This window comes from Teleopsis dalmanni, chromosome 2 (assembly GCF_002237135.1).
Source record: "Teleopsis dalmanni isolate 2A chromosome 2, ASM223713v2, whole genome shotgun sequence".
NCBI lineage: Eukaryota > Metazoa > Arthropoda > Insecta > Diptera > Diopsidae > Teleopsis > Teleopsis dalmanni.
In genome coordinates, this window is record NC_051847.1 from 70,081,791 (window position 1) to 70,094,178 (window position 12,388).

Genomic DNA, 12,388 nt, shown 5'->3' on the forward strand with positions numbered 1-12,388 from the left:
TGCGCGGGAAAATTTATTTTTGTTTTTATTTTTGATTTGTTTCTACTTTTTTTGCTATTTTGATGCACTTTTTGAAATCGAACGGCAGAAGATGCACAGATCCCAAACCTGAGGTAAAGGCAAAAGTACAACCGCAAGGCAACAATCAAACAGCCAAACAAACTGTTATGCAATTGTTTGGTTAACGCGGTTGTTTCCATGAATGCAATACCCAAAGCAATACCACAGCAATCCATGTCGCAGTCGCAATTGCAGTCTCGATTATCTGCGGCACAAAAGAAGATGAGACCGAGTTTTGCAGAGAAATAAGTAAGCCAAAGTACGGGAATACAAGCGACTCATCGCTCATCGCTCATCGCTCATTGCCTATTGGCCTATGTGTGAATGTGTATCTGCTAGTATGTAAATAAATGGAAGATGCTACTTAAATCTTCTGCGCTTCTTAAGGCAATATTTTTAACTGCTGCCATTTAAACCGAACGAAATAAAACGTCATTTATGTCAAAATGTTAACAAAAAAAAAAACAAAAAAAAAGAATTAACAAAAAGATTTTTTTTCAGTTTTTTATTTTATTTTGATTTGTTGCGTTGACTTGTGCTGACAATTGCAGAAGAACTTGGCAAATTTTATGTGGGCTCTGCACTTTTCCATACATAAGTACTCCCTGCCACTTTGCCACTTCTGAGCCCCTCCAATCGGCTCTATGTGTTGCTTGTTTGTACTTCAATAAATGTAATAAAAATTTTGCTGACATATATTTTCAGATACTTTTGTGTTACTTTTCATACCAAATTAGTACAATATCACAATGATTGCTTCACTAATGAATGTGTCTCCAACTGCAACTCCAACTCCGGATGAATGTGTTTGCGTGGGCCTTTAATGGTAATATAATGATGAAGTCATGTGTGAAATATTTACACAATACCCCTGGAGATTCTTCAATACGTAATCTGCGTTAATTTTAAGTTTCTAGTTAGTATTACTACTCACGACCAAAAAAACCTATTGAGGCTTAAAACTTCAAACAAAATGCAACACTATTTCGCAATAGACTTCAATTAAAAACAAATTTAAATCTATTTCCAGAGGTTCTAGAATAAGTATAAATCTTTATTATCAAAAAATTACTTCTTAATTACTACTTCAGTAATTAAATAATGTCAAATAGAAGCTTAATTTTTGGTTTTTAATTTAATTCAAAACCATTAAATTCGTTACATAAATTAATTAATTAACACGTTTTAAATATTAAACGGACTGGCCGTAAGTCACGCATAGACTTATTGGTCCTTAGTTAGGATTGTGCCAAGTAATTAATTAAATTATATATTTATATATATAAATACAGCAAGTAAAATTGTTAATAAAAACTTTCATAGCAAAAGTAACAATACTCCAGCAAAAATATGCGAACATAAAAAGTCAAGTACGGCTTTGGATCAGTTGGTTAAGGTGCGCTGATTCTGAGCTTCATATTTGGCAGGACCAGAGTTCTATTCCTGGTACTTGCAGTCTCAAAAATAATTATTTACGAATAATTAAATATAAAGAATTATTTCCAAGACCACTGATTGAAGGGTATTTGGCAATACTCGAAACAGCTGTATGGTCAGCCGAAAATTCAATTAATTAAAATAATTTAAAAAATAAATTTTTGTTGTTGTTTCACTTCTGTTCGAAAACCTCTTTATTAAATTAATTAATTAATACGTTTTAAGTATTAAACGGACTAGCCGTAAGTCACGCATAGACTTTTTGGTCCCTACTTAGGATTGTGCCAAGGGAAGTTCAGTATGTACTATAAAATTAAATATCTTGGCAGTATTTTTTCAGTTTCCTTAATTTTCGCATTATGCACTATCCTAACTAGGGTTATGCCAGGGAGGGAGGGAATGGGGATTTGCCAATTAAATTATTTGGCAGTATTTTTGCAGTTCCCAAAATTTTAGCATTATTAAAATATTGTCAAGGGAATAGAAAGGTATACATCTATTAGTTCTCGCACTAAATACGTTCTTGCTCTTAGCGATACCAGTTAGAATTGAACCTATTAGCAGATTTTGTAGTAGACATTTTTACGAATGTGAGAACTCCTGAGATACAACATTTGAGAATATTGAGAACATTGGAATTTTTAACTAAAACTGTGGGAGTTGTGGTTCTAGTATACACGCATTATACTGACTGGTTAATCTAAAAAAAATTCTTTGATATTAAATCCAAAAAAAAAAAAAACAAATATATACAAGTGCGGTGAGTTCTTGGGCACTGTCAATAGAGCTCAAAGACCTCAGATGGTCGAACTATTGTAACATATTTCAAACTAAATTTAAAGCCATTAGAGTAACAACGAAGACGATAATGTATACGACGATATAATGCACTCAACTTCCGGGGCGCCGGATTGTGGTCAGTGCGTAGGCATTTCACTCCTCCTTGCCGCAAAAAAAAATAGCCCAATTGAACTGATATATTTTAAAACGTTTTTTTTTTTTTTGAAATTGAAATAAAAAAATATAAAAAAATATTTCTTTTAACTTCATTTTATTATATACAATCTATTCTAAGCATGAATAATAAGTATTACTTAAGGTAATAACCATAATTGACAGGCTTGTACGGGTCTACCCAGTGGTAATCACCGTCTTATGAAAAAAATATGAAAAGATATATTAAAAAAATTATAAGAAATATATAAAAATATATAAATAGATGAAAATAATTTGGTCCATCATGTATTAATACTACTTGTAGATTTAAAGTAGTTAATTTCAACTGAAATGAAACCTAAAATGATTAATTGGAACCAAGTTGTTAAATAAAACGGCTTACAGCATCACTAATACCCCTAAAGAGTAGAGTATTGATTTGCTTTCATTTTTTGTATAGCTAATCAGTGATCTAAGTGCCGGTCAAAGACCTAATGACCTACCGACCATGTCTTATAGGAAAACGTGGTCGGCAGGAAAATTGCACTTCCATGTTCAAAAGTTTTTTATAGTTTGTAAACATTATGTGTTAATAGATTAAATAATGTTTAGCATGTACTTCCGAAACTCTCCTTACCGGGTTATATATTTATTTATATATAAAAAGAATTGAAATTATTAACAATTGAATTGTATTATACAAATAAATAAAAACATTTGTGGTTTTTTGAAATGAAAACATAAAATAACATTTTATGGCTTTTGGCATATATAATAATCACTTAATGTTCGTTAGCAACAAAAACATCAATGACTAATCGCTACCGTTAATGTTACGGTTAAATTTGCTGAATCGAACTTATCAAATAGAGTTATTGAGGTCATTATATTTAATTTTTAAAAGTCAAAATCCGAACTTCAAATTACTTCAGTCTGCAGCAGCAGCCCAAAAAGAAAGCAACACAATCGATACTTTTACTTTCGTTCGAGTCCGGATTTGAAGACTGGCGTGTGCGCAATGTAAACCGTAACAAGTGTACGTAAGTACGGCTTAAGCTATTCAATGGAAATACCAAAATAATTCAAACGATTTTGTCCAATTATCCAAGCCATATTTATGTAATTTGAGTGGTTTTTTAAGCGATTTGGAATAAAATCACAATAATAAGAGTAAATCAGAAAATATTATTAAATGCTTATTGAGATAGTCTTTTTAATATTTTTTTTTTAATATTATATATTTGTCGAGGCTGTTTTTTGCTTCAAGAAAAATTTTGGAGTAAATGAACCTCTTCAAAGATACAAGAAAGATAACATAGTCACGTGGTAAAGAGTTTTAATGTAATTCACAATATTACAATTTCAATAAAATGATCCAGGAACTATAGGAAGCAAGTCATTTGGTAACAGTTACAGGTTTTGTTGACTTTCGAAAAAACATTAAGCAAGACTTTTCTGTTTACCAAACTATATACATATATCTTCAAGATCTTGAGTTGAATCACAGACATAGCATAACATATTCAACCAAATGCGAAAATTTTTCTGTTTACCAAGCTATATATATCTTCGAGATCTTGAGTTGAATCACAGACATAACATAACATATTCAAGCATATGCGAGAACTCTTCTGTTTACCAAGCTATATATATCTGCGAGATCTTGAGTTGAAACATAGACATAGCATAACATATTCAACCATATAAGACAAAATCCACCTAATCAACCAATATACTTTAATTATGATCATCAAATTGCTTTACATTTTAGCATAAAGTTAATTATGTATGAATATAGATTGTGTAATCTTCACAGTAGATTTAATACCGACGATTGGGGTTTAGGACCTCCATCTATGTGACCCTATTAGTTGCCAATTGTTTTAAATTTTGCACTTGCATATTTCCTATGTCATCCACTACATAATCGAGGCATTTTCACTTAAATCTTTCTTTCGTCCTAGTAATTATTTATTCATATAGTATTATTTGTCTTTGTAAACGATTTTGTTTCATTCTTATGACATTAATCGTACTAATCGGAAATGTTCCGCTTATCAATCTTATTGGTTTTCCTTTTATAGTTCCCATTTGTACCTCAGTAATTTTCATTAAAAAACGAAATCTCATGTTAAAGTCCACATTCATGCAAATTATTGCTGAGTTCTTTTGGTGCTGAAATTTTTAATAAAAGATAGGAAAAGTCAACGCAGGCATCTGTATGCAATCTGGTCACTTTCCACTAAAAGCAAATCCAATATTCTCATTAAGATGTAACATAGAGATATTAGTCCTACGGTTACCTTACTTACAGGTCACTGCAAACTAGGCAACCATGTTAGAAAATTGAAATTTCCTTTAAATCATACCTGTTGCAGCTGTAGGGAAATCGACTCTACTCTGTCTTTGCCCAGACCATGTATGGTGGCGACTCAACACTTTTGGAGTTGAGGACCCTTTCTTGAGAATCGTAATCAATTAAAAGACCTGACACAGCATTTTGAGGTTCGCCATTGGTTCTAGGTGGTTTTAAATCCTGAATTTTTCTTTATATACGACAACACAATGGGTCAATAGGCCTAAGTGGATCTCCTAGTGAACGGCGGTATAACCTAACCTAACCTGGAGTCCACACTTTAGATCCATATACTAGAAGAGGTTGATTTACGATTTTGTAGACAGTATAGTATATATGATAAAATGTCTTTTTATAAATAAATTCAGTAGCATTCTGCAGATTAAGGTTTAAAAAAATGGTGCGAAACTGTGCTAAACTAAGGGGAAAGGATAATAAAAAACATAAAGCGGGAGATTCTAGTCCCTATAACTATTGTTTAATATTTTACTTTTTAGGATAAATGATAAATCTCATCTTGTAACCCATGAGGCATATACACCTCAGATTGAGTTTAGGAGAAATTCCTAACCTCAAACCTTAATTTCCTCAAAGACACTGGATAATAAGTAGAAAAAAGTGGAAGGTGATATAATTATCAGTATCTTCTTGTATAGAAAAAGTAATATGTTTATATTTTCAATATATTAACTTGTAATTTATTACATTTCAAAATTAAAAAAAAAAGACAATAAATAATAATTATAAAAAAGTGAACATAGTTTCAAAACTTTTTTATATGCAAAATAAATCTACTATACATATATAAAAATGAATATATAAAATTATTCAATAATAAATTCTTTAACACTATCAGCACGAAAATGTCACCTTTGCACTTTTAATAAATTTAAAAATATATTTACTGTCTATATTTTTTATCGTATTTGTTGTTGTTGTTTGTTATAATAACATTGTTCGTTGTCTACTTGTTTGAGATACTCAAACTGCTCTTTAGTTAAACTTAACTAATTACGAATGTTCATAAACCGACCGACCTGAGTGAAGTGCATCTTCACCTGGCACTTCTCCGCAACGAATTTTTGCAAGTGTAAAGCGTTCAGTATCTTTATACTCGTATATTGGAGAAAAGTTACTACATTTGTATATGACTTAATCGTGGCATCCAGTACAGAGTGGAGCGCAGAGCAGACTTGAGGCTTTGTTTGTGTAAGACTTTTAAAATGCAGATGCGCTCTGACTTCAAATATCTTGTATGGATGTTTATTGCAATATTTTGCTGGGGGTTCAAATCAAGTTGGAGCACTTCACGTTTCAACGCATGTTGCGCTGTCATAGTGAAAGGTCATATGCAATTGCATATACTAAATTATCAGCTGACAGGAGTTCGTTGATGTTAATGTTTTACAGATAAATTTATTTTTGAAAATATATTTACATATATGTTTAATGGATAAAATGTCAATAAGAAGAGTAATATATTTTAATTAAACTATAAAAAATAGTTCAACTGTAGCATATCATTAAAAGCAAAAATTATTTGATATGTAATCTACTATAGCAGAGAAGCTCTCTAAGTCGCATAATAAATGCATAATGAATTTTACATAAAGTTAAAAAGACGTGCTCAATATGCTAATACTATGTAAGACTGTGTAATACCATATTCTCACTTGTCTTATTTAGACAGTTTTGCTAATTAAGACCTTTCTGATAAATGAACTCATTATAATTTAATCAATTGATTTAAGGGGAATAATGTCGAATACTATCCTTAAAAATAAATTTCCCAAAAGGGAAATCACCAAAATTTGTAATATTTGTCACATGTTTTATATGTAAAATGTAAACAAACAAGCTATTTCTCATATATAAATCAGCTCATGCCAATGAGAACGACCAAATCCTAATTTTATTAACATAAGTAACATAGTTCTAGCTGCAATGGACTCATGATATAAGCATTAAAACCATTTTCTTTTAGTCAGAAGTATTGTGCACCGTAAATCAGACACAATATTAATATTTTATCCCATAACATCATCAGAAAATCTAATAACTGACAAGATGCAAAATGTGATATGCTTCATGGTGAGGCATATGTGGCAGTTCACTTAATATATTAGACTTTTGTGTACTGACAATTCTTTTATTTCTTCTAATTACTCGCTAAACAAAAGCACTAATTTCACCTTTTACCATTTTATGGTATTATTTTCTACTCAGCATTATGAAGTGAGTCACCTAATAAGACAGCTTGACATGTCTTGCGATCTCAATATTGTCTGGTGTGATAGAATATCATCTCTATCTAAAGGGAATGAGGCCTGCGATATTTTTCTGTATTATGGCCTATTAGAAAGTGGGTATTCAAAACCATTTATAATATTAAACAAAACCACTTATGACTTCTGCTTCGTATGAAATGATCAGTTTTGCTGGCATATAGAAATGAGCTTACTAGTTAGTTATCTAAAGAGACACCGTGGCATGTGCTACAATCTCAAGGAGATAGAATTATCTGATGTGATAGAATAGAAATATCATTTTAACCTGGTATTTTTCTATATTATTTACGGAATTCATTTTGGATAAATAAGAAGGAAGGTTTAAGATTTTGGTGCAGAAATATTTGACGCCATCGATAATCAGCAACTCTTTAACAGAAGACACTCTGATGTCTGTTAGACTGGCATATTCTTTTTCTTTAGAAATTTGCTTGTGGCACAAAGCATTACTAAAGTCGTAGTTATAGGCGTTATTTCTATTTGATTTTAGTAAATAATAATAAATGTATAAAATAATAAAAATTCTAAAATTTCTTGGTACTAAGTTTATATGCGGGAATTATTCATTAATAATTACTTGAATTTTTAAATGTTATGATTTATTTCATATAGTTTGTGGTACTTAAAGGAGTTTGGTTCAATCAAAATATTTAAAAATTGGAAGTATCCGAATAGCAAAGAAAAGACAACAACAAAAATTTTTATTTAATTTATTGAAGTTTGGTTGACCATACAACGCTGTTACGAATAGGTATTGCTAAGTACTCATCATCAGGAAATGTTGGAATTTCTTAATTAGTTATAATTAATTATGTAGTTAGTATATAATTTATTTGGACTGCAAGTACCAGGCTTAAAACTAGTGCCTATCAAACTAGAAGCGGTGACTAATCGTGTTTATCCACAAGTAGCCAAGGCTGCACAAACTTTCAATGTTCGAGTTCCAAGTTTTTTGTCACTTTTATTTGTAAGTGACTTTCTTCAAAGCAATACCTATGCTTTTTTATTTAGAATGAACTTATAAACTACAGCTTTATTTGAAAAAACATGTTCAATGAATTCTTGAGGTTGCCTATTTTTATTTCAAAGCTATTCTTTTGTAGAGACATCTGTTATGCATATATTTACTTACTATATGTAAAGCATCTCTTTTGGGTGCAATTTTACAAAAAAAAAAACTGCCAATGCCAATGTTTAAATGGTTCTAGGCTTGCAATGAAGCAGAGCAATTGCATGGTAGATCTAATATGTCAGTAACCGACTCTAATCAAACCTAAGACACTCAGCTCTTCAGATGAAGATCAAAAGATCTCTTGATAAGTTTTTACAAATATCAAATGGGAAAGTGATTAGCATAATTTTTGGATTTTGAAATATTTGAAATTATTTAACAATCTATGAAGTCTGTAATGATTATACAATGCACATAAAATAAGAAATCAGGAAGGATATTTTCCTGATCTAAACCAGTATAAATTGTCATAACATTCCAGCTGTTTAATAGTAAAATTTTAAGTTTATATCTCGAATTTACTTTTAAGTTAATTTGCTTATTTTTACTAATATTATGTAATTTTATGAAAGGCTTGTATTTCGTTTCATATTATTTTATTTCTTTTCCTTCGAACACGTAGAGTTCATATAGTGCAGTCGAATTATCGAATTGCTTAGTTGGAACTCGCTTCAAACTTACTCCAGTTTGAAAAGTAAAAGAAAATGAATTAAAAATATTTCTTGTATAGTTAATAAGTAATGGTCGTTTCAGTAATGGTACGAATTTTTAGTTATTTCTTAACTCGGCATAACTAGTTTATTCGACTTAATAAAAAAGTCGTTAACAAAAATAGCATGAAAACTAAGTCAGTTGGCTACCAAGCAAATGCAAATACTTCCTACTGATCCACATATTCATAACACGCATTGTAGCAATATAGTAACATGTATCATATATGGATATTTTGCTTATATAGCTAACTAAATCCACAACTGTTTCATATATTGATTATGTATTTTATTTATCTCCCAAAAAAGAAAAAAGCTTTAAGAAATTGCATCACATAATGCGTTAAGAGTGAAATGATTGCACTCTCCATCATAGATAAAAATGTGTGAGCTTTTTAAGGCAATATCGATCGAGTATTTTTAACTTGAAGCAATTTGATATAATTTCCTTGAAAAAAATATTTTCTTCAATAAACCGGAAAATTTGATATAAACACCTATTGTGGTACAAAAATGCAACAAAAAATTTTAAAGAAAATTATTGCATGCTTATAACGTAAAAATGCATTGCAGAAGCACTATTTAGTAAAATTTAGCAATGATTTAAGTAAGAAAATCGTAGATATTGAAAATGGCTTAAGTGTTAATAAACAATTTACTTATTTTGATTGTATATACATAATAAACATTAAAATGTGTTTCAACTACTAGTACATGAATACGAGGACGAGAGGGCAGTTATCAGAGTAAAGTAAAATTTTCTGAATTTATTTAAATTTATTATTTAAAGGTGCGCTGATTCTGAGCTTCACATTTGGCAGGACCCGAGTTCGATTTCTAGTATTTACAGTCTCAATAAAAAATATTTATGAATAATTAAATACAAGAATTATTTCCAAGACTACTAATGATGGGTATTTGGCAATACTCGAAACAGCTGTATGGTCAGCCAAAAATTCAATTAAAATAATATAAAAAATAAAATTTTTGTTGTTGTAGTTCACTACTGTTCGAAAAAACCTCTTTATTAAATTAAATTTGTTATTAAATAAATAAATCAATATTGTGTAAATTCACACTGTAGTATAAGGAACAACTACAGTATGGGGTTATTTATTTTGTAGTCCTGATCATATAGCACTTTTTCAGTAATATATTTCAAAATTGACATCCTCGGCATTGCATATTTAGTTTAAAATTTGCCATATAATAATATGAATTACTTAACAACCGCTAAACATATTAAAATTCTAAAAATTTATCCCAAAGATAAATAAGACTTTTCGCATCAAATTTTATGAGACAGCGAATATTTACAAGTAACTGTCCGAAGACCATTGCATCAATAAAAATGTAGTGTATGGAATTTTTTCTAAAGTTGATAGTACCTCAGGACTTCACAGGAATTGCCATTATAAAGAGAAAGTTGAATCTAATAATCACTATCCATGTTTGGGATATAGATTTTTTACTGATCTGAATGAAATAAAATCACAAGAACAGTTCCCAATAAAATACGATTTAAATCGATGGTGGGGTCTCCAGAAGGAGTTCAGTAAATCAATAATAGTAGATGCATTAAATTTAAAAATAAAATAAAAAAAATATAAAAAATTTAAAGAAAACGCATTTATAATGAATAATTAATTTTAAAAATATAAATATAATTTGATATTATATTTCAATAGAGTTACATAGATAACAGTAATAACTAATCATAATAAAATTAAATTTGATATATGAAAGTTAAGGAGCTTCGCCTTTTTTATTGTGAAAAATAATGATTCAGTCAAAACTTAAATGTTTTTTTAACATTTAATTTAAATTTTTTTACTAAATAATTATTAATTATTTTTTAATAAATTGAAATTAATTCAAGTATCAAACACACCCATTGAAATAATGAAACTCATGCAACATAAGTCAAGGTCAATATTCTTTTATTAATTTAAAAACTTTTTAATTGTTTCTATTAAAAGCTAAAATGAAGTTGTAAAAAATATTGCTATTATTAAAATGTAATAGATTTTTTTGCTTACTTGGGTAAATAATGAAATAGCTTCAAATTCCACGCCTATTTTTGGTTGTATTGTTACGCGTTTATTATGAATTTTCTTCATGAAAAAAATTGTTGAAAAAATTGCAAACAATTATCTGGCGAAGTCTAAATGTAAAAATTTATCTGTGATATTTAAGCCATTTTCAAGGTGTTGCGTTAAAATACATGAGTTAACTGTTATTGACTAACATTATTTTTTGTTTTTTGAATTTTTACACATTTACTTAGCCAACCAACCAAGAAAGCCAACAAAAAAGCTGTATAAATTTTCAGAAATACTGACAAGTAGCAATTTGCACATTAACGAAGTATTTTGTAATGAAAATGCACGCACATATGTGACAACAAACATTTTTATTATTTTTTCATTTGTATATTTTAAATTAAAGTAATTAAACTGCATAACTTTTATTTAAAATAGCATTTCTTTTATAGATCTGTATGTATAGATATGTCAGCAATAAAATAAAACAAAAGACTTAAGCAACAAACTTTTGTCCAGCATACACGCATTCATTTTTATAATTAATTTGACATAGTGTTAATATAGTTTAAAAACATGAAAATAAATTAAATAATTGTTATAATAATAAGTATTGAATAAAATACAATCATAAAAGTGACTCTTTACCGGAATTGAAATAGTATGCGGGTATTCCCATTAATGACAATGCATGCTTAAAGTTTTATATTGGCAATGTCATATCGAGGAGATCATCGATATTATAATTAATTACTTCAAAAGCACAATATATCAAGGGTGTAGTTAGATTATAATGTAAGGGGGAATATTAAATCTTACTCACATGATAAAAATAAGTAAAACAAATTAAAAAAAAATACTACAAAAGAGGTTTCCAAATTCAAACTCATTTGTTTTTATTGCACAAGAGTATCTGAACGTACCTTCTGCTCAAAAAGTGTTTTATTTGTAAATAAAACACACAAATTTAAATTTTATTCCAAATTTATTTTATCTTCTTCAAAATATGTTCCTTCTGAAGCGATATACATATGCCAACGCTTAACCCAATCTTCCATTCACTTTTCGTAGGCCCGTGTAGGTATGGCTTTTAATTTCTTCAGCGAATTCTCTTTTACCGATTCAATCGACTCAAAACGCTTACCACGAAGGGGCAATTTGAGTTTCGGGAAAAGGAAAAAGTCGCACGGATCCAGATCTGGCGAATATGGTGCCTGAGTGATGCCAGTGGTGCCGTGTTTGGTCAAAAAATCGCGTACAACAAGAATTTTTCATAGTAAAAATCGCTAAGTGCACTTGAGATAGTCTAACATTAACAGCTGCTGTAAACAAACTAATTGACAGATGGCGCTCAAATTTGTACCATATGTCAAGAAAGAGTGTACCAACATAACAAAAAAAAATTTTTAAAAAAGGTCTATTACTTAAGGAGTAGTTAACAGACAACAAAATCCGGAGCTAAAAATACTTTTTGAGCAGAAGGTACATATAGCAATACCTTAGGCTTTCTTTCATCACCATTTAAGTCATACAGTTCTCAATCTTAG

The 12,388-nt window shown here is 29.6% G+C and overlaps 1 protein-coding gene across 1 annotated transcript in view; it reads left to right on the plus strand.

The window, feature by feature from the left end:
- The window catches only part of LOC119674794 (transcription factor SPT20 homolog), a 2,801-nt gene extending 1,917 nt beyond the window's left edge, over window positions 1-884 (plus strand). The window contains exon 5 of the mRNA XM_038085949.1: window positions 798-884. Coding sequence (XP_037941877.1) covers window positions 798-884 — 87 coding nt within the window. The remainder of the gene's footprint in view (window positions 1-797) is intronic.
- The last annotated feature ends 11,504 nt before the right edge of the window (window positions 885-12,388 follow it).